This window comes from Columba livia, chromosome 6 (assembly GCF_036013475.1).
Source record: "Columba livia isolate bColLiv1 breed racing homer chromosome 6, bColLiv1.pat.W.v2, whole genome shotgun sequence".
In the NCBI taxonomy this organism is placed as follows: Eukaryota; Metazoa; Chordata; class Aves; order Columbiformes; family Columbidae; genus Columba; species Columba livia.
The window spans coordinates 22,047,688-22,071,356 of NC_088607.1; the positions used below are offsets into that span (position 1 = coordinate 22,047,688).

Consider the following 23,669-nt stretch of genomic DNA (forward strand, 5'->3'; position numbering starts at 1 on the left):
AGTTGTTATTTTTTATTTCACTGGTTTGGGAGTTAGTTTGTGGGGCTTTTGGTGGAGAGAGTGGGACACATGGAAGTTTGGGAACTAGGTATTTAAAATTCATCCTATAGGTGAAGGTGCCAGTTTCAAAATAGGATTTTCCTGTTTGAATGCACATGTAAATATCAGGGAGGATTATTCCAAGTGAAAGCCTATTGTTCTGAGACTCCTATCCAAACAATGTCATGCTAATATCCTCATTTCACCAGATATGCACCTCTCACTGATATGTTCTTATTTTGTGAAACAACCCCTGTTGGTTGGTAAGCTCAGCATCATCCTACGTCTCCACACCGACTGCTGCAATTAGATTGTCTGAGTCACTGGGGAAAGCCCTGCTCTGGTCATTCTGGTGTCTCTGGAGAGCAACACCCACATGTTCACAAGAAATCTCTGCTTCCTTTTACGAAAGATTTTCCTGCCCATGTCGTATAGCTGCAAGTAAAGTCAGAAAGCCAGGGGAAGTCATCCTGTAGAAGTACACATTATCTCTAGCATTGGAAAAAGAAGCTGAGACAATCAGAGAATCTTTGAAAAATGGCAGGCACTGGTAAATGTCAATTAAAATCCTCTGATTAGGCATGGGGCTTAGCCACTAGGCTGGTCACAAAAACGTGGTCCTTGTGTGAGCTGAGTAAACAAAGCTACACAAACCATGTTCTTTTGGCTCTGGTGATGAAGCTTTTCTGAATTTGTCAGGTTCCAGAGCAGGTAGCTACAAAAGTCTGAGATGACATCCTCAGTTCAAGTGCCTGATGTAATGCCAAAGCACTCTGTACACAGTACCACGGTCATGGGTTGGCACCATTGATCAGGGAGCACAGTTGCACAGCTTTGGAGCTAGAGCAAGTTACATGGGCTATCATTTCAAGACAAGCTGTAAGAAAGCAGCCCTCAGCAACAGTGCCCCAGGCAAGCTGAGGAACCAGGACAGATGCTCTGCTGAATGAGAGCTGGATTGCTGGTGCAGCCTGAGATGCCCTCTTCTGAAGTAAGGCCAAGGCTGCATGATTGAAAGCAGAAACAACATGCTTCAAAGGAACAGATATGCCCTCACTTCTAGAAAGGCCTGAGGCCATAAATGTTCTCCTTTCTCTGACACATTTTCCATTAACTTACGCTAACTCAAAGAATCTTAGAGATGACATACCTTCATTCACTGCAAGAGCGTATGGCTACTAATTACACGGCAGCAAAGAGAAGCAGGTTTCTTCTCACTTTGTGGAAATCTTAAACCATGACAACTTGTGAGGGGTTAAATCCTTAGGCTGACATCACTTGAAAGCCTCAGTGAGGTGGGTTTTACCTGATTTCTACTGCCTAAATGTTACTGAGTTTCATCTCCAACACTGTTGAAGTTCCTTCTTTAGCTTAGGATAGAAGGCCCACAGCTATAAAATACATACATTTTCTATGACAGAACAGACTACTCAGCCACTGTATGTATCTGTTTTTCAGCAAAAATTACACTATTTTTATGATGAGATCAGGCTGGGCACCCAACCTCAAGCAGCTACATTCTATGCTGAAGAATTTTGCCCCTTCTGTGAGAAGAGAGAACAAAGACTAGATTTAAAGAAAACCTGCCCTCTGATGTCCACATGCAATTGCCTTTGAAACCGACAGTGAATCTTAAAATGTATTTGCGCGTTTTTTTCTACATGCAGGGAAATCTCAGCAGCGCTCAAAAATGGTGAGCATGGCCATTTGACAACTGACCTCAAGTAGCAACAACCATTATACTTGAAAAGATATGACAGGCTGTTACTGACTTTCTGGTACAGTAAGAATAACTTATTAAACGGTATTTAATAATGAAGTAAATAGGGTTTAGTCAGTAAAAACCAGGCCACAAAACGCTTTAAAGTCACATTTTTTTCCAGTAGCCATGACCACTGATGCATTCCCTCCATCAAAATGTCCTTTGTCCTATTGAATAATCAAGCTTTGCTTCATCTTTTTCCCAAGTGGGAAATCAAGGCTTTTTTTTTTTTCTTCTGCACACATGGCAGCACAGCTCCATATGAACAGACTCTTTTGGTTTCAGGGAATGGCAAGAGCTATTTAACACAGGCTGATGCAGGCCATTTAGGCAATGGACAGCTACACGCATATGGAAATGAGCAGGAAACAGGGTCATGATCTGTTTCTGGCCAGCTGGAAGTTACTGAACTACAGTTTATAAGCCAAAGACAGGAATAAATGAATGATTCTCCTTGACTTAGAGCTTCCTATCAGCCATTTTAGATCTTGCCAGGCAGAGGGAGAATAAGGGCTCTGAATAAGGACTTTCAATAATGACAGCAGGGCATCACTTCTAACATTAACAACAAAAATGCGTTTTGAACTATGATGTGTGAAAAATATTGCCTTGTTGATACATAAGGCTGGAAGGTGTGGAATGTTTGTAAATGGCTTCAAAATACTTCAAGTGGTCACAGAACAGCCACTTTACATCAGTACCAGGATGATGTTATGAATAATCACATTTTTAAAGGCAGCTGTTCCAAGTTTAGGACCAGGCAAAGAGATGTGACAATCACTGAAAAAAAAAAAAAAAAAGAAAAAGGAAAAAAAAAAGGGGGGGGGAAGGAAAAAAAAAAAAAGGAAGGTCGACTTCATTGGTCATCGCAACTATCAAACTTACCGGTTTCCCAAACTCCAATTCCGAAAAGAATTTATACCAAGGCTCATTCTTTAAATCTATCTCTTCTGGGCTTATATCCCGAGTCTAAAGGAATTGGTGGTAGGGGAATGGAAGAAAGAGAAGGATAACATTATGCAAAGAATACACAGAAAGGGACTGTTAGAGATGCAGATCGCATGGTTTCCATTCTAAAATGTAGATTTTTGGCCTTATAATTTGGAATTTCTATAGCGTCTTTCTCAAAAAGGCCATGAACTGCTTGGAAAACATATCAGTTAAGCCTAACGGCATCATTGTGCGCAACATGAATATGAATGCATTGCATTTTACAGATCAGGAGACTCACAGAGAGAGATCATGCAGCTTGCCCAGTCAGGCCGAAACTCAATGGAAGAGCTGGGAGTCAACCAGTCCCTCAGTCCTGCTGCCAGACACTTCCAACGAGTCCAAAGCTGCATGGACTTTCAAATTTTTTTTTAATCTTCATTTGGTTGAAAAAGCGAGATCCAGCGAGACCTGAATCAAATACTGCATCTTTAACAGTACATGAATATGTGAGAAACCCTGTTCTATACACTGCAAACAGAGTGAAAGGTGATTTTCTAGATCAAAGGAGACAACTTGGAGAGAGCGCATTCCTTGAAGACCTCTGAAGGGATGGATAGAGAGACAATATTACTTGCTTCTTCACAAATAAACATTGGAGAATCAGACAAAGCTACAATGAAGGGAAATCAGACAGGACAGAAGACAGTACAGTTGAAAATAAATGTTTCTTTTGTTTTTAGCATCTGTCTTAACGAAACAACAAAAGTTGAAACAGTTGTACTGTTTAACAACGCTACAGGTGAGATAAGAGAATAAACTCCATTGCTGAGGTTTATGAGATGCCACTCCTCAAATGGCATCTAGTTAACTCTTGCATTTCAGTCTACCTAGCCTTAGACATAATGGATCTCAGTGTATCAAAAGTGTAAATGCATTATGTCTGATATGCTAGTGTGACCTCAAGAGCACCATCACAAAAAGCAGTGAGCCATGCACAGATGGTCAACACCAGTTGTCCTGATGCAAATCGTCCTGAGACTGGGTTACTGAGACAGTTCCCAACAGTGTGTGGCTTTGCTGGATGTCCCAGACTGCCACAGGCATGAGGCTTCACAAACAAGCTCTAGGACAAGAGCTCAGGATTGATGCTGAAAGAGGAGCAATGCTTCCATCTGAAAGATAAATGGTTACATCATGTTTGATCTACAATGGCCTGGAGGAAGATATGGCTATTTCTTAAAAGCACAATAAAAGTAATGTCTCCATCTTTCACTTTACTGTACTCCAACTAAAATTACTCATCTTGTTACATAACTGCCTTTACATTAGAAAAAAAAGCCCCCTGTTGTCAACAGAGGCTCTTCATTGCTCTGAAATGGTTTTGGATTCTGATAGTCTTAGCTCTGGGTGGGATTACCAAGAGACATCGACCAATCTCCTCCAGCTTCCTTGAAAGATCTAGTTGCTAACCACTGTATTACTGTTGTGTTTAATGAGACTGATGGAGACAATGAAGCCGTTGTTTCAAGATCTTCTTTCTTCTGTAATCTATGGCTTAAAGCTCAAAAAATTATATTGAAAGTAACACAGCTATCACATTCTTCTTGTCTTTGATGAACTTCGTATAATTTTTCTCACACTGATGATGGTCCTGCTTGTGGCTTTAGACTCCGATTCAACTCAATTAAGTATCTGGTGAAGTCTGAACACGTAAACAGTGCCACTGGTGATGACAGACCTTTCACAAAGGGTTAAGTACCCAGATGAAGCAGACACAAGGTTTAATTTTGGCTGTTTACCATGAGACAAAACTGCTCCTTAAGTCAGCAGAAATCTTCCTCCAGGATGGACTGCAGGAATGGAAGTTGCTATACCATGGTCCAACCACCCCTCACTGGCACTTCTCGAGTAGGCTGAGCCAATGCCCAGTAGGATCAAGAGAGTCACCCACTGCCCAATTCGATAGGCACTAGGATCATGCCCCTATCAGGAGCAACTTTGTTGAAGTCAATGAATAGACATGGGTGTCAAAACAGGTTGGTTGCAGGATCTTCAAAAACTGACGGACCTTAATTTTACTTGGAAGGAAAACAGAAAACCCATGAAAATACTACATCAGGAGTGTCAAACGCATTTCCACCGGGGGCCACATCAGCCTCACGGTTGCCTTCAAAAGGCTGAATGTAATTTTAAGACTGTAGGATGTAGGAGTAGGATTTACATAGTCCTAAAATTGCATTTGGCCCTTTGAAGGCAACTGTGAGGCTGATGTGGCCCCCGATAAAAATGAGTTTGGAAGGCAACTGTGAGGCTGATGTGGCCCCCGATAAAAATGAGTCTGACACCCCTGTACTAAGGAAGAACATCAGGTCCCAGATCAGAATCAATTCTTATATTTCTATTGATCTAAATTGCTGTTCAGTCTTGTGTAAAATCCTTGGCAGGTTTTTCAGGAGCATTCCTTTACCTGTTTCATGTATGGATCAATGCCTGAGCTGTTAAGGCACAAAGTCCAGTTTACATTTGGAATCTCACATACGATTAGTGTTTCTAACTGAATCCTTCAAATTAATGCCTATATAGAACAATTAGATCTTTATGTACCGAACTGGCTATTCACTAGTAACCTCATTCAATATTTTCTAGTACTTACAGTGTCACACTTGTACTATTGAAGGATACCTTAAGTGAGCTGTGGTGATTTATGCAGGACTGGCTGATGAGGTTCACACCACCTGTCTGTCCTGCCCCTTGCCAAGTGTTCTCAGCCAAGCCTGTAGAATGATACTTTTGTATGTCCCCTAGCTGTCACAATTCACAGCATTACTTACTAATTCAAACTGAAATTGGTAACACCTCACTTAATAATCCAGGATACACACCAGTGTAGCTGGGCAGCCAGCTTGCATTCAGTTCTGCCGCCCCAGCCACAGGAGAGCTGAGATCCAGCTGGGAAAGCCAGCAGCTCGGGGAGATGGCCATGTCCTAGTGCACCTCAGAGGCATCCCCCAAGGCACATTACAGGCGCACTAAAAGTCAATTGTTCAGGGTTTAAAGCATCAGAGGAACACAGAAACTGAACCAACCTGCTTTGTTGTATAATGCCTTCAACCTCCTGCATCAACTAATGCTGTGCCCTAGAAAAAGTACAGCTGGCAAAACAGCTGCTGAACAGGTCACAGTGTCAAACAGGGATTAAAAACTAGGGTTAGTGATCCATACTTAACACAGAAAACAACACATCCAAAAGGAAAAAAGCCTCTCAATCCTCCTGGATCTTGCTCTATAGAGAACAAAAATGTTAGGAAGTTATGCAAAACAGTTTTCAAAACAAAATATACAGGAAATGCATCACATGAGCACTGCAATGCCAGCATAAAGAATCCTATCAGAATAGAACTGGACAAGAACTTGAGGAATATTTTACAAAGGATAAAGGCACAAACTAGGATAAAACAAACATTACCATTTTTTCATTGTTCAGAACTGAGGACTTTCCTGGCTGATAGTCATAAATGCTCCTGGGCTCAGCACGGTATTTTCTGGTGTCCACCTTCTTGTCTGGAGGCTCCCAGTCAGTCCTGAGGAAAGGAAGATGAATTAACCCAAAACACTGTGGTTTCCGTGGAGACAAACACTTCCTTTTCCCAGGCGCCGTTCCCTGGTAATACTGGTTTAATCAGGATGCTTTTCTTAATCTAGGAAAGGAGCCTGCTGCAAGAGGAACAGTTCAGAGAGGGCTCCAGGCATGTATTTGTTCGTCTATAGCAGGCAGAGTTTCATACAGTGCAGCTGCTGAAATCATTGGACCAGAGAAGGTTTCTTCCAAGTACTTTCAGTAAATTTGCAGGTTTCCCTATCTTTCCTGATTGGAAATAGCTTAGTGATGGGTTTCAACTAAGCTCACAAATGTGAACATGCCCAAACTTTGAGCAGAACTCAGGTTAAATATCTTCTGCTAAACTTCCTCAATTTAGCCACATCACTGATTACCTCACTACTACTGCTCTGGACTCTGGGGGCCCTCTGGAGTCCAAGAGTGGCTCCTTTCTTGAGACATGAATGAATTATTTCAGACCGGTATATCTAAAGATAGCTAAAACCAGTCCGTTGACTATCCAAACCACTATAATTTCGTGCAGGGTCCACGCTGGCACAGTTCAGACAATAGTAGTCACAAAGCACTCTGGGTTGATATCCTACATTGTCCAGCTCCTCTCAAAAGTAATATATTCAAATACCTCAATGCAGAATAACCGATGCCCTTGAAAGAGCCAAGAAATCAGGCCATTTAAACTGGTAAACTAACTCTGATCTTGCTCTTGATATGTTCCCTTTGATGGGCAATGTTGTATGTGGATTCATCTCACCTAGCATTCACCACATAAAAGTGAGATATCTAACCAAAACTGCTGCGCCAGCTTTCCTCCCACTTACCCTGCTGACCTGGTTTAGGACAGGAACAATTCACAGAGTTTCCCATACACTCTCCACTGGTTTAAGAGAGACTATTTTTTTTTTAATGACTGGCCCACAAACAGTGTAAAAATTTCAACAAGGTTGATCTTTGTTGTCTAGAATAAACTTGATTGCTTCAGACTACAACCCCAGAGAAACTTCTCCCTGGTGAAACACTGTTTTGTCACTAGATAATAGGAAGTGCTAATTGTTGTAATCCTTTTACTTGCAGGAGTTTTCTCAGAGGGCCAACATACTATGCCTTCAATTCCTGCATAAGGAAGACACGTTCTATCAGCAGACTTTGTCTCCTGATCTGCTGGCCTGAGATGCTCATTGAGTTAGCCATCTCAAATTATGGCATTGCTCATTTGAAGCAGCAAGCAAAAAACATTAAGAGCATGTGGACATTGGTGAGGGAGGGAGAAGCAGTTCAAGAGCTAGGAGAATTCAGCAGGACGTAAACATCCATTGCTCATTCTGCCTTCTCTTCATTTGGTAAACACATTCATTATTATTATGAAGAGGTTTAACATACATGTAATAAGTGAAGCAAAAAGACAGGAGGGAAGTCATCCTGAAAGATCACAAATGATACCACTAATCAGAACCTACTTCCAATTAAGTTCACATGGGTGGGATTCCTCAGAGATGGAAAATGCAACAAAACTTTAACCCAGGCTCAACATAAATCCATATTTTGCTTCTTCACAATTACTGCTACTACTTATATTCTGAGGTGCCTTTACAGCATCAGACTGAGATGAGAGTTTCCACTGTGACTCTGTAGGAGGCACTGCATTGGCATGACACCCAGGCAGGAAACTATGCCACACACTGTGCGATGCCTGGTGAAAAAGGACAGACAAAATGGGGGACTGGGCTGCAACAATGAAGGAGATCACTGCTGCCAAGTAGAACAGTTAGATTCCCCCAAAATGTTTAACTGCAGTTGTGGACCTAAAGCTTCCACCTTTGTTCCTTTCCCATTCCCAGGTTTCAGAGATCCTTCCAGTACTGATGCAAACATATCTTAATTCAGCTCACCTTTCCGGGCTTGATTTCCGTGATGAAATACGGTTTGGCAGTGGCAAAGTGGCAGACCTCTTCACAACCTTGTCTGAATCAATATTGTCCATCTCACTTTTTGAGCGGGGAACCGAAAGCTGGGTTCTGCCTGTAGGACAAGCCAGATACAGGAATATTGGTGAACTGGATAGGAGGCAAATAAATAGACGCTTTAGGTGTCCTTTCTGTTTGACAGATTATCCAAGAAATGTGAATTACTTACTGTCCTCAGAATAGGAGTAACGAGGAGAGTATGAATCAGAATCTTCGTCTGAAAGACAAAAGCATTTTGCAAGTGAGCTGAAAAGCCCCAAAGAAGAAGCACCAGAGACCCTTTTAATTTCTTCTACTAATACATTGGCTACAGTTTGAGTGATATGCCCAATACTTACCACAGGGAGAGAAACTTAAAAAAAGAAAATCCCAATGACGTTTCAATTGCATTTAAAAATAATTCCTAGATTTAGATATAAATATTAATGTACTACTTACACTAATACCTTTCTTCAGGGTCTCAAAGCACTTTAGAAAACCATCAGTTTTTATCACAAAACTCCTCTACAGCAAGGGTTATTAGATCCACTTTATCAAAAGCTGAAAGATAAATTGAGGATCTAAAAGCCATAGTACATGCCTAAAATAACTCATTAGGTGCTAGACACAGTAACAGAACTGAGGAGTCCTGGTCCCAATTGCATATAATAATCGCTGGGACATCTTCTTTGTATTAGCTTGCACACCAAGTTGAAGTATGTTCACCGACTGATTATCTTTTAAGAGCAGATAACGTTCCTGGCACGACACAAACATGTACTTGCACCAAGAGACTGTACTTGTTCTGAAGAGTATACCTTTTAAATAGGAAATACACGTCTACAGAATGCAAGAGAGATATTCAAGCAGCTCTCCACGAGCCAGCAATGACATCAGTGTAACTGAGTGGTGTGGTTTGGCCTCCAAGCTGAACAACTTTAATAACAGAAGTGCTGTGCTACAACAATACACCAATATAGTTTCCAGGACACAACTGCTGACCTGGGCCATGGAACCATATCCTGCCTTGATGACAGATATCATGGTACTGTAGCACACAAGGCAGATGTGTCCCAAAAGAAGATGGAAGGATGGCAGCATTACCACTTCCCACTCCACAGGTGACGGCCAGAGAGGCTTTGACTTGATCAAAACCCTAGCAGTACCTTTCCACCATCTTCTACAGCTTTGGAATGAATCCTCAATGAACTATAGGTAGTAGCAAGGGGAGCTGAGATAAGACCTGGAAACTGGACCCACAGGCCCACCACTTTTCGCTGCTGCTGAGGGCTCAAACTTGCAGGGATGTCTATATGAGACATATGCAGGACTTCCAAGACAAAATACAGGAAAGTACAATACAGTGACTGCAATGAGAACTGTGAGCAAAAGTATTACTAATGCCTCTGTGAAGAAACCACTGAAAGCGACAGAGAGAAAAAGACAGGATGAAGCTAGAATAAGCTATATAAGAAAAGAACATACTAAAAAAGTGCTACGTGAATTTAGTGATGCCGACCAACAGATGGGAACAATTTTCAGCTCTTCTTCTCTCAAGGAGGACATCAATCAGCTGCTACAGCAAATCTCATCTGCTGGAAAAAACAATCTGTCTAGCACAGCTGACCTGAAATTGCACTCTAGGCTTAATCAAGCCTTTCAGGAAGGCTCAAAGGAACCTTAACTTCTAGCCTCTCTGTTGAGTTCTCTCTGTGAATGTATTGGAAACTTTAAGTTCCAAACAGATGGTTATTGACTCTACCGTGCTTATCATAACCTTTGTTTTAAAAAACAGAGAAGGTCAATCTTCAAGCTGATCTTCATATTTTAAACTTGAATGACAGAAAACAAATATTTATTTATTTAATGTTACTACACTGAATTGCTGACAAAATTTATTGATATTCCTATATAAAAGATGGGTTTATTCAGATAGTAAGATACTTGGTAGATCTCAAAACTCTCTGTTCCTGCAAGTACAGATGAACAAATGTCTAAAACTATCTTCACAGCCATTCAAGTCTCATAGTATTATTTAGTGCTGGTGAATAATGAAAAAAAAAATTTACTTACTTGAAGAGAAATGTCAATATTATAGCTCATCATTCAGACAGCAAAACCATACAGGAAAAAAAAAATCACTGCAGATAAGTGCTATTTTACAATTCCTAATATTCTAATATCTACAATAATAAGGAGAACAGTTAAGTTCTGTCTCTTCAAGTATCTTATGAAGAAGAGTGTGTACATCTCTTCCCTTTTACAGCAGGGAGTACTGAAACACAGAAATCTGGAATGACTTGATAAAGCTTAAAGAGTAAATCAGAGGTGAGCATTAAAACAATGTCTCCCGGTCCTCAGAGCTGCATTTTATCTGTGGGACCCTCCTTAATGGAGCAGAGTATCACAACTTGTAGTTTTAAAATCTGATTCCTTTAGCAAGAAGAGACCTTTCCCCTATAGTTCCTACAGAATCTGCAGATTTTTCTTTTTTTAAAAGGGTTGGCCAAAATCTCTACATTTCAATACCCTTAGACTCCAAAAGTAGTTTAGAGGAGGGGAGGCCAAATCTTGATGTTTCTAGGATACCCAAACTCTGATACTGATTGTATAAAATTGAGGCTTCAATCCATTTTTGCATAAACACTTTGCAGTTGAGTATATCACTTTGAAATGTTTTCCAAACATGAAACATGCACTCCAACCTATCTACATCATCAGACAGTCTGGATTCCTTATCAAGGAAAGAATCCAACAATATATCACAGAAACATTTCCCAGTGTATTGAGAATAAAGAACAAATGTTTGGCCCAATAAAATTTCAACTACCTAAACCAGGAAATTATTTTTATATGCACTTTTGTAAGCTCATAGGAGACATTTATGGGGAATCAGATTCTTAGCATATTATCATCATTAGTTTTGCAAACTACATCACTTCAGAGAACAGTAAAATGTATTTTCAAACTTCATTACAAACAATAAAAGTGAATCTCTGTAAAACTCTTTTATCAACTAGTTATTTGGTCTCTGTTGCTGTCTGTCTGTACCCACATACCATTCTGTCAATAAAAAATAATTTACGCTGCATTATGATTTGCAAGACAGGTCTCTTCACCTACAGGTTTCACCAAGAAATGAGCAAGTATCTTAGATACCTGTATGACGCTCGTCTGCACTCATTTTAACAGTGAAATGCACCTTACATTTCCTAGTCATCTTTGAGCATCTCAGCTAGAACCCCTACTGTGTGCTGTATTCTTACACAGTACCCACCAGGTGTTTAATATAAACATTGAATTAATTATATATGAATATAAATTACTAGTCTCATCAGGGCTGGCTTGAGGCACAGGCTAAATAGGCAAGTTCCTAAACTGCAGGATCAAAAGCGATACCAAAGCACCGAGCCAACAAGGCTGCCACCATCAACAATTTGCCAATCAGGAGACGTCTGTATATCCAATGATCCAATGTGTGCAGCGGATTCCAGTGTTTCTCATAGATAAGTGTTTTCATGCATATGCACACAGTTACAGGATTATCACTGCAATAGATAATATTTCACCATCTCTGAAACATGACTGCAAAGCATCCTGGTTTGTACATGTAGTTTAAAGGAATCTGCTGACCATACAAAGAGGATAAGGTAAAGACAGTGTTATTTCAAGTTGCAAAATATGCTGATGAGACTGTCAAACTCTGTCCTTGCCTAGATATGCCAAGTGCACCTACGGCCAGCCCTGAACTTACATTACCAAGTTACATTTATTTTAAAAGACTATATTGAGGGACTGATCCAAAACCCACTGAAGCAAGCGACCTTTTTACCAATAAACTTCAGTGGCATTTTGTGTCTGGCCCTCATACTGTGTTAATATTCAAAACCAAAAGTAAATAATTAATGAAGTGTATTGAGCTGAAAGGGGAGGTGGGAGAAATCTCATTTAAACCACATCTTTACATGTAAGTCAGCATTCTAGGCATGTTAAATAATCACTGCACACACACTGCTAAGTACAACCGATAAGCACATAAAACCAAGCAAACCCCAAGTCTGTAGCATTAGTTGAATACTAGTTACAAAGCCAGAAGAGCACTGCAAAGCCAAAAAGGCATCATACAGTCAAGGCAACGCTTAGAGTGCAGCAAATCATTATGAGGCAGCATAATGCTCAGCAACTAGAAAACACCCCAGGAAGAAAATAAATGGATAAGGCAGCAATTGTGCAGAAAAATAGATATGGTCCTTTATTATTACCTTCAGAGATAGGACTAGGAGTAGACGCAGGAAACTGGTATGTAGGAGAATAAGGATTGTCTTCTGCAGCAGAGAAAAGCAGTGGATTTTGAGACTATCCACAGTAAAATGGAGGTTCTGCTTCATCCCCCAATTTCCTATCACCGCATGGTTTTATTGCCTACTTTAATAACACTAGAGTAAATGGCATCATACTTTAAAAAAAGATTAATGGATTAGCAAAGATTTAGTTATTTTATGCATCACTCAAGAATGTACACTGGGTATAACTAAATTTCCAGCCAGTGTAACACACGGGTAATGGATATCTAGAACCTGAATCTAGTTACTATTAGGGTGCTACAGTAGAGTTAACTCAAAGCACAAGACAACAGATACTCTGACTAAACTTCTGGTACCTTCAGTTTTTTGCTGGATTTCGGGAAGTTCAGGAAATATGTAGGTAGGGCAATAAGGGTTTTCTTCAGGAGTGTCTAAGGAGAGGAACATGATTTGCAAAAGAGAACAGAGAGGACAGATTTAAAAGGGAAGAATGGCAAGACAAGAATCCATAAGAGCTGCAGAACAGTCCCTCTTGTGCTGATGTTCCAGCACGACACAACATAGATGCCTCTTTAGTCATTGCTGCTTTGCCTATGTAGGCCCTGCCAGAGATCCAGGAAGCTGAGGAGACTGAACTCCTCCTCCTCCTTCAGAACACAGGCTCTGGCTGAGCAGAGGAGCCTCTGTTAGGAGCACCGGGATTAGGAAACTTCAACTCTTTCTCCTTCCATCCAACACCACACAGCGCCTATATATGCATAAAGCTCATCACGACAGCACCTGCGGCGGCAAATACAGCTCCAGTTTTGCATGCTCGGTGTTTTATTATATAAGCGCAGTTCTGAATTGCATTTGCCTGCACATCAGGCTGTTCAGAGGGTTCAGTTTGCAAATGCTGCTGTAGCCATTTCTCACACAGAAGAGCAAACGTGAACATAGCAGCAGCCAGGCACAGAAGTGCCCCGAAGTAGGGGATTCCCTGAGAGTGCACCACTACGAAGTTTGCAATAGCTCACCACAATTTTAGGTTTTGAAAGAAGAAAATCTAAGGTTTGGGAAAAGCAGAGTTTAGATTCTGAACTCACCAGACATCAATGGAAGCCTTTCCATTGGTTTCAGTGAGCCTCAAATCAAGCTTTATAATGCAGATACTAATGCTTTACAGTGTAAAAGGTTTTCTCTTATACACAGAGCAGTTTCAATGACAACCTACTACCCTTTGAAAGTCTGTGGGAATGGGGCTATCTGCTATAACTGTAGTTCAGGGGTCTATTTTCTTTAAGTATAGAATTACTAGCAACTTTCTGATGTCAAATAGTACTCTTGATCTCATGAGGGCACTGCAGTTCACCTTTCAGAACAACTCAGACCCTTCTTTGGATTCACTGTTCTCTCACCTTTGACTTCAGAGATTTTAAATACATCGGTTGAATTCTGTGGTGCAGAGCAAACAGTAGTTAACACAAAATGCTTTTATTTAACATCCAGCACAGTTCTTCACATGAATGAAACAAAATATTATCAAGGTGGTCTCTTAAAATAAATAAACATCTGTGTTACAGTACCTCTATTTATCTTGTGGATCTGCTTGAACATTGTCTTGTACCAGTCCTTTGATCTGTCAGTATTCTATTGGGAAAATGAATATACACATAAATAATCACAACCATGAATTCTACCAGCCTTTCAAAGTTCTTATAAATCTTCCAATGAAAAATGTTTACACTCTGCTTCCTATTTCATTTATCATCATTGACTACCTAAAAATCAAGGCTATTTGAAATTCATACTTTGAAATACAAGTGATTTTACTCAAATATATAAACTCATATGTAATGAAGCTAGAGGCTTCACACAAGTTACTAATAATGTACAAGCTTTACAGGGGTAGGTTGTAACTTGTGCAGAACTGTAGATAGTGTGGAAGGTTTTTGCATATGAATATGATTTGACATCTAAAAGTAGACACCTTGCCTAACTTAGTTATACATACCGATTTCCTAAATATTCAATGGATAGTTTAAAGTTCAAGTCACTCCAATACTAATTTTAAGAATAGACTAATGATCAATTATATGATTTAATGATAATTTCTCCTCAATACTGAATGAACTTAAATATATTATATAAAAGAGATAATCTGCCTTTAGCACATCTAAAATGAGACAAAAATCTCCCTTAGCTGCTAGGTGTGAATGAAATGAGAAGGAATATTCTCAAATATAATGAAAAGCTATATTAATTTTTAATTTCCCCACCCTGAGGCAGCTGAAACAAGTCATTGATAGCAAAGAGAAGTGTTAACAATAAAATAAATTGGAACTAGAATTATATCTTCCCTCAAAGCTCTGCAGTCTCTGGAGCTTTAGCAAATGCCCCAAAGTCTCAGTGCAGGCAGAATCTGGCCCAGGGTTTGCATTGCCTTACCCTCAGTGGAATGCCAATATCATCGACGGATGTATCAGCCATGCGCTGAGGGCTCTTGACAACGCTTCTCTTCTCCTCCATCGTCCTCTTCCCACTTGGCACTGCCTCCAGAACTGGCTTGTCCCGTATGAACGCTGAATCAACTTTATCAGAAACTAGTCTGTCTGGCACTGAATCTGGAAATTAAAATGGGGGATTCTTATCTCATCCCAGCATTTCACCACATCACCGTATCACCACATCCACTTTTTTAAGGCAACAAATCCTTGCAAGTAGTTGATGAGACAGACTGTGTGACTGCTAGCTCTGCTTTGCATTTGGACTGAAGGAAGCCTACCATGAAAACATTTGATATCAGCAAAAGCAGGCTAGCATCTCTCAAGTGGCCACCTTTATACACCTCCTGACAGCTTCAGCCACCATGTATGTACGATAACAGAAAATTTTTGTTTCAAGAACTGTTTGGCACTTGTTTGGTTTTGTTTGGTTTTTTTTTGTGTGTGTTTTTGTTTGTTTTGTTTTGTTTTTTGTTTTTTTTTGTGTGTTTTTTTTTTTTAAGTCTTTTTGACCAATTAGCAACTCTGCAATCTCATTCTTCATCAAAAAGTGTCAGTGACACAGTCTCCTAGATATCTTTTCCTGCTGGTGATCTCAAGCATCCTACATGGTAGTGGGGCACTACTTTTTAACAGCCTGCACCCACCTGCCTGACAATCCCATGTTACAGTCAGTATGTGACGTTTCCAGTTCAACTCTGTACCCTAACCAGAGCTTGTAAACAACAAATTACACTCCTGTTTAGCATATATATTATTCCTCTTGCACATGAGTCTGCACAAAGATTGGGGAAAACAACTAATTTCTCCAGGCTGCTTTGCTTCTACCTGTAATTCCTTGATGGTGCCCAGCTTACACCCACATGTAGCAGTAGGTACCATCACTGGCCAAGGAACCCAGGGAGGTTCCTTCAGCTGCTCTGAAGCTCTGCTATGCTCTGGAGAGCTGCAGCACAACAACCCTTACGCTCCGCCAAGGACCTTTTCTATGTGAATTTTCTGGAGAGGAAATATCTGTGATTCTACAGTCTGCCTCATCAAGACTTTGCCATGTCCTATCATTTTTACATCACTGCATGCACTGAGGAGAAAGAGAGAGATGTTTATTCGCATGCACATAACCATACTGCCCAAAGCCATTAAATGTGCAGAAATCTGAAAGGGGCACTTAGCAGAGGAAAGGCTCATGCATAACACAGCATTGGTCTGTTGGTACCTTGAGCAAACACAATTCTGCCCTGCAAAACACTGTACGTTGAAGATCTGCGTTTGAGTGGTTGGTTTGAAATTACCATCAAACTTTAGGTGTTCCTCCTCTTTAAGAAAAATCAAGTAACTTTTATAAATGTTCAAAATGGAGCAAAGCATCTATTAAATCCTTGTTTAGTATTTTCAACCTACTTCCCTTCCCTGTGAATGTGCATCCACTGTGTTTTGGCCTTTTGTGTCCCTGGTGTACAGGGCTCTCCATTTTGTAGGAAATATTCAGTCTATTCCCATTACCAAATTCCTTACTAAGCTTCCAGAAGCAGACCCTGAAGGCCAAAAGGAAGCGGTTTTGGATGTGGATGAGGATACGTGGAGAGCATGGAAATTTTAGGAGAAGTCACAACTTTCCTCCATTACTTATCATCACTGCTGATGTTACAAGTCCTGAGCTTCTGGTCTAGAAAGTAATTTTCTGCAGGCTAAAGAATTTAATGCCAGAGAAGGTGACAAAGATCTTTTTTAACAGAACTAGTAAATACATCTTATTTCTCTTCAGTTCCCTAACTCCATGCACTGGGAAAAATATCTGGCTGTTTGCCAGGTAGACCCCATGTGAAACTACGATGATAATCTTCAAAATACCTAAGATAGATATAAAATGGCAGGGTAAACGTATCACAATCTGTTTTCCCAGTGCCACAGCCATGATTCTAAGCAAAATCTTTATTTTGATGATTTAACAAAAATAAAACCCACCATCTGGCCTGTACCAGCCATCCCCCAACCATCTTAATATTATAGCATGAAGGTTTGGGAGCTATGTAGGATGGCATAGCCAGGGGAAAAATCTACCAGCCAGTTAAATGTATTTTGAAGGAGTTTTCAAAAGCACTTTTTAGAGTGCACTTAGAACTGGTCGAAGGTGCTGGACTAACACCTCAAGACTGGACAGGCCTGTCTGCCAGCATGAGTGGTATTAGGGCAAGCCCTCCTTGCACATCCTGCCAGGTTCCCAGCACCACAGGACTTGGCCAAGAGGAATACTTCAGCCTCTTCCAGTTTGGCTGCCCAGCTGATACCACAAACACAGACACCTGCTGCATGGGTGTCTTTGCAGAGGGAGGAACTAAAGCAGACATCTTTCACCACAGATTTCCTACAATACTCTACAACTTGGAGAATAATGGCTAAGTGTCACACTAATGTATTATATTTGCCATGCAGCTCCCATCATTTCAAAAGAGTTTATATATGAGGCTTTGAGGTATTTAAAAACCAGAGAGCCAAATCTGGTGCCTAATTGCCCAAATAAGCAGATTGCACCAGTCAGCACACCTGTGCCACCCTTTCACAAGAACAGCAGCAGTACAGGGGATTGCACAGCATGAGAGTTTTACTGCTGTGATCAAGAGAACATATTATAAAATGCAGGGGGAGAGCTGGCAGCCCACAGCTTTTGTGGTTGTTTTGGCACACTGAGATCAGGTGCAGACCCAGCTATGCCACAACGTGCTTCACTCTTCCAGACCAAGAATCATCCAGGCTGTAGCAAACTGCTCTGTGGCCATCTCTAGTCTAGAAAACATAAGAATTCCTGGTAATGAAGGGAAACACCTTGTGAAAGGGAAAACCAACAGGAAACCTCTGTCCAAACTTGCAAGCAAGCGTTAAACTCATAGCTGGGTGTGTCTGGTGAGACGACACCTGCACTAAGGGAAGGAGCCGAGACTGTCACCTCAGCAGGGTTGCAGCAGAGAGGAGGGACAGGCTGGTGTCACAGGTGAAGGAGGATGGACCAGGTCAGCAGCTGCCTCAGGGGCAGATGTCAGCCCCACAGGACACTCTGCTAGTCCAGGGCCCTCGCAGCAGCCCAGTAGCACTATTGGCTTCTCTGTGTTTCTATTTGTGGTATTTAAATTGCTTAGGCACTCTCTGTGACTCTGTTCTCTTCCACCTCTACATGACCATAACCGGAGAAAAATAATATGTGTAAGCAGGTGCATAATGTGCTGTTCCTATAACGCCCACTGCAGACTGAGCTACTTCTATTTGGGGTGTGTGGAGGGAAAGATGACCAGGAAAACAGCTTGTTCTTCCTTCAAGGAGAGACTCATACTCACTACAACAGCAGAAAGCTGCCCAGGATGAGAAGGGTGGCAGCACACGTGCATACTCACATACTACAATTTTATCATTTATTTATTGACATCTGGCACAAATACCTCTGTTCCTGGACTCACGTCAATACTGATTTTCATTTCTCTTCCCCCCCTCCTCACCACAAGCAAGACTAACTTTAATGGCTGTGTAGAGGAACTTGAGAATATGCCCCAAGAGAATAAACCTAAAAGGCTCAAAAGGCAGGCCCAAAAGTCAAGTGGTACAATCAAACTTTATGTAAATCTTTATGACTTAGGAGGAACAGACAATTTAGGGTTTAAGTATATTCACATGTGGCCACACAGGTAGCACTGGGAGAAAAGACTGGAATCAAACATTTAGTGACCTGGCCTAAGCCAAGACAAATATTTATACTCATTCCTTTGCAGTTCCTGGGAAGTGTGTTTGCTAAAGGTACTCCATAAGCTAACAAAGCAGCAGCTTTGCTCCAGCAGAGGCAGCAGCTGGGAGGTAGCAGACCTTTCACATCATACCTGCCAGGCTACTAAGCCTTTTTTGCTGTTCTGTGGTAAAGGAAGAAACAAAACAAAAAGAAATACAGAACAAACGTGTGAGACATAAACAGCAAGTGCTCTGGTGCTGCATTTCTGAGTGGCAAGAAATACACTGTAGACAGAATGGCAGCAGCTGCTGGGGAGAGTCTGTTTTCAAATACCCTGCCAAAGTGACAGCCCACAGTCCCCTCTCCACGGTGCAGCCTCGTGGAATAATATAAAACTCACGATGCAGTGACCAAGACATTTGCAAAAAACAACTTAAAAATTTTAAATTTTTTTTTTCTTAACACTAGAGGATGAAAAAAGTTGGGCAGCAGACAATTTGAAAAGCAGTAAAGATTCACAAACAACTTGACAACTAACTCTGTAACCATTACCATGAAGTACATTTTCAAACAATAATGCTGTAGCATTTCAAAGGGATACAGGAAAAGACCAAGTCGCTGTTTGTAATTGCCGAGTCTCACCACGTACTACTGAGCCACAGATACAGCTTGGTTAAGGCTTTGATTCTCAGAACGGTCCCCTTGGTTTACAGTTTCTCATTACTGAGTTCTCAGACTGGAACATTTGTGGTACCTTCCAGTATGTTTGACCACCCTAAAGTTGATGCTCACAGCTGCTTTCTAAAGGGATGCTCAAATGACTTGCCCAAACCACGGCTCAGAATAAACCAAGAATTCTTAGCACCCTGTTCTCTGTTCTTTCTACTCCCTAGCAATTAATCCCTTCATTTAAAGCATTAAAGTAATTTGAAAAGTAACTATTTTACTGACATACAAAATACAAACATTCTTGAAAGCTCCCATTGTTAATGCAAAGATTTCGAAATTTTAATATATTAATCACACTTGTTATACATTCGTAACAAACCATGCCATGCAATGCCTGTCCAGGAAATACCTGTGCTTTGGGGTGGCGTGGGACACTTGCCAAGCAAGTCCGCAGTAGCTAACAATGCTCCAGTCGTCCGCTGTTTGCCAGCAGAACCCACCTTCACTACATATTTGTAATAAGTGGATCAGCTTCAGCAAGGGAAATTTATATTCCTTCTCACTAAGTGCAGCTCCTTCACCAATATCTATGGACTTTGTTCTTTAACCCCAGCACTTCTGCTCCACTAACCACCAATGGCAAGCTGCTCCTGGGCATTACTGTCACATGACAGCTGCCAACATATGAAACAAACCCTCACGTGCAACAGAGAAAAGGAAATATTAGCAATCCGAACCTGAAAACTAGATTGGGAACCACCTGCCACAGAGTTCACTCTTCTAAGCCCACCACCAGGAGCAGGCTGGTGTGTTAGGAGAAAAGATGGGGGTGAGGATGGTCTCAGCTTCAGTCATCACCTTCACTAAGCAGAACTGGATTCAGTCACTAAGATCTCCTGATAAAGCATGTGGTTTAAAGAATCGACACTTGAGAGCTCTTTTGTATCTCTTCCACCACAGAGGAAAGAATATCATGGATGAATAGACTTCTCATTTGAAAAAAAAAAAAACAAACCACAACCAAACTTTTTACATGAAGAGGAATATGCCTCTTCACTTGGTGTTTCTGACTAGGAAAGAGCTGCTGACAGACAGAAGCAGGAGCAGGTGGTCTCTGCTATTGCACTGTCCTGTCTGACAAGAGACAGGTTGTAGCCCCAGGCACACACCAGCTCACCGAGGCTTTCATTCTCCATCTTGTGTTCTGGGACTGTGAGCAAAGGCCAAGACCTCGCAGGCTTCCCAAAGAAAGAGTTGAGCAGGGGAATATAACTGCTGGCAACAGTGAAGGAATGACTACAGATGCCTTCAGAGTCCCCAGAGGAGGGAGCACTGGGGCAGACCAAGACTTGAAACCAGTAAGAAAAAGGTAAGAGGAAACAAGTATTTGAGTACATGTTTAGTGCAAAATAAAGGTGTCAAAAAGAAAATTAATCAAGACACCAGCATATATGAAGGGAAGAAATTCTTACCTTGGTACTAGGATCTGAAATGACTTGCTTTTAAGCATAAATCTTATTGAGTTGGTATTACTGAAATCCAGTAGAAAAAATCCTGAGCTCTGTCATCACAACTAAATGAGTAAGATCAAGCAGACAAAAAAAGGATATAGTGTAGTTTCTGTGCTTCAAATGCCATTACCTGTTTCTAAGTCTCTGACAGGCCCAAATCAAAGGGTCTTACATGCTTACAGATGAACTAGCAGATAAAACATAAAATAGGACAGTTGGTGATGTCTACTGCAATAGTCACTCCAAAGATTAAGATAACCAGCTCCTTAAAAAGCAATCGATAATTCAGTGAGGAGAAGGAAAGCCACATTATCGACCTTGAAGACTAACTAAACTACTGGAGATCTCACACTTCAAGCACGAAAATGACCTTGAAATTTCTAATTCAAAGGGTATTTCATAGTACACAACAGGAATTTATATTAAACCTCATCTTGACATGAAGGAATTGATTTCAGCACAAAACATAATTAACCATTCAGCTGAAGGTGGCTCATAACCTTTTAACAATTTGTCATATGTCATGAGACCAAACCAGGTTTGAATAGATAAGGTCCATAAAGATGAAACCAAATATGAATCACGTCAGCCAGGACAGAGATGTAATAGGTAACTAAGATCTGAGAACCATTTAAAAAACACTGAGTCAGCAAAAATAAACCTTGATGCTGTTCTGAAATAAAGCCTAGGTAGGAAGGGTAGCATAAGGAACTGTAAGAAACCCTCAATAGATAAGATGGATAAGTAAGAAAATGCATACTTATGAGTGGGCAGCAGATACCGGGAAGTGAATGAAAATGACAGAATGTCTCAGAGATTCAAAAATAGGTTTTGAGGTACATGGAGAATAAACAGAAAAGCAGCAATGATCTTGTTCTTTTACCAAGTAGGCACAGTAGAATTGTTAATAAGAGAGCAGAAAAGATGACACATCTGATTACTATTTCCATTCTGCATTTGAAAAAAAATAATATTCTGACGTCCTCCTGCCTGATGGAGAAATACTTTCCACTGCAACAGTAACTAAGGACTATGCCAAATGATAACAACTGAGGTCAGATGCTTGAAAATTAACACATTCATATAAACCGTACTGAAGAGCGTTAGAGCAGTTTCCTGCTCTAAACAGAGCAGTTATGGAGAGAGCAGCTCACTGGACAATTAACATTCATCCTCAGTATGTCTTGGAAAACAAAGGAAACTCCAGAGGACAAGGATGAAAGCAAATGTCGTGACAAGGTTCAAAAAGCATTAGTATGCTGTCTGGGACATCTGTCTGTCAAGCTGACAATAATGCCAGAAAATAAAAAATCTTGCAACAACTTATATGGGATTTTACTAATAAAAACACAGTATGACATATGCAATGTCAGCCAATACAGATTTACGACTACGATGCCTTGTCAAGCCAGTTCTATATGATTCTTGCAAATTACAAGTTTGACCAATAAAGACTGAAAATCACGTATTAGAAGGAGATATTTCACACACTCGATCAAGTTGCTTATCAGGCCATGATCTATATCACAGTCAACAAAAATGTGATGAGAGAAGGCTCTTCAGTCTATCAGGATTCAGTATCATGAGTGCTAATGGTCAGAGGGGCAAGATATTCACACAGGACAAACTCTTAACTGTGAAGGTACTTAGTAAACAGAACAATCTGACATCTGTTGTCTCAAAGCCAGTATGTATGGATGATCATATTATACAGATTTGTCTCTAGTGTTCTTAAAATCTACATAAATAAAATATCCTTGTGTGGTACACACTGAAATGCTCCAAATTTAATACACAAACCAACCAAATGAGTATGCCACCTCAAGAAAGTAAACAAAAAGCTTTGAGAGAAAAAAGGTTGCCTCAAATAACATTTTCTCCTCTTGAAGCAGCTGAGGAATCCAGACACCCTCACTCCGAAGCACGTAAGCAAAGCTGCTTTAGATACTGGCAAAAAAAGGAGAGAAAACCCATTCATTACACTTATAATCAGCTGGGCTACGGTGAGGACACTATCTTCAGGATCAAAGACTGAAGTCTGTTTTAAAAAGGCACTGAAAAAGAAATACATTTGAGGCTGCAGAGGAGCACATCGATGCATGCCTGTAACTAGAATGACTACAATATGAGGAGTACAGGCCTTGCACTGTAGATTGGAATCTGCCTGTCTTAGAGATTCCTAAGTCCGCTGGAAACCAAGGCAAGTGGGTCTGCACCTGTGTGACCCTTTTATAAGCTACAGACTTTAGTGATGCACAATGAACCGGGAGGCTGAGGCAATGCCAGCCATCAGGAGAAAGAAAACGAGAAGCAAAGTTTCCCTCTAATGCCAGAGGTAAAGAGATGCAACTATCCATTCAGAGGGAGCTGCTGTGAGGCAGAGAAAGGCTTAGATTAGTAAACACAGGAGTGCTCCAACATGGTTTTTTTGTTCATCTGCAAACCCAGTGCTCAAGGACTATTGCAGTATTAGTCTGAATTGATCCAGTTTGGGACAGAGGAACAAATTGCCCTATTTAAACTTACGGACAAACAGATTATTTACTATTGGGTAAATTTTGCTGAGAATTCAGAGGCCAAATCTGTTTCACAGTAATTGAAAATACAACTGCTTTCATACTGTGGTAACCAAGAAGTAAGACACCCACTTTTCCAGATAGGGAGAACCTACTTCAAGCTACCTTGGCTTCTACTGAC

At 40.7% G+C, this 23,669-nt stretch overlaps 1 protein-coding gene across 50 annotated transcripts in view; it reads right to left on the reverse strand.

Annotated features, from left to right (window-relative positions):
- Nucleotides 1–23,669, reverse strand: part of SORBS1 (sorbin and SH3 domain containing 1) — a 247,795-nt gene that overhangs the window by 31,262 nt on the left and 192,864 nt on the right. For 23 of the 50 annotated variants that reach the window (XM_065068455.1, XM_065068464.1, XM_065068462.1 and 20 more), the window contains 6 exons: nt 18,944–18,973; nt 15,025–15,200; nt 14,163–14,226; nt 8,484–8,531; nt 8,240–8,369; nt 6,201–6,315 (listed from right to left, as the gene is read on the reverse strand). In XM_065068455.1, coding sequence (XP_064924527.1) covers nt 6,201–6,315; nt 8,240–8,369; nt 8,484–8,531; nt 14,163–14,226; nt 15,025–15,200; nt 18,944–18,973 — 563 coding nt within the window. Of the gene's footprint in view, nt 1–2,686; nt 2,771–6,200; nt 6,316–8,239; nt 8,370–8,483; nt 8,532–12,555; nt 12,619–12,953; nt 13,029–14,162; nt 14,227–15,024; nt 15,201–18,943; nt 18,974–23,669 lie in introns of all 50 variants that reach the window. The other 27 variants (XM_065068424.1, XM_065068417.1, XM_065068418.1 and 24 more) reach the window with 3 other exon arrangements.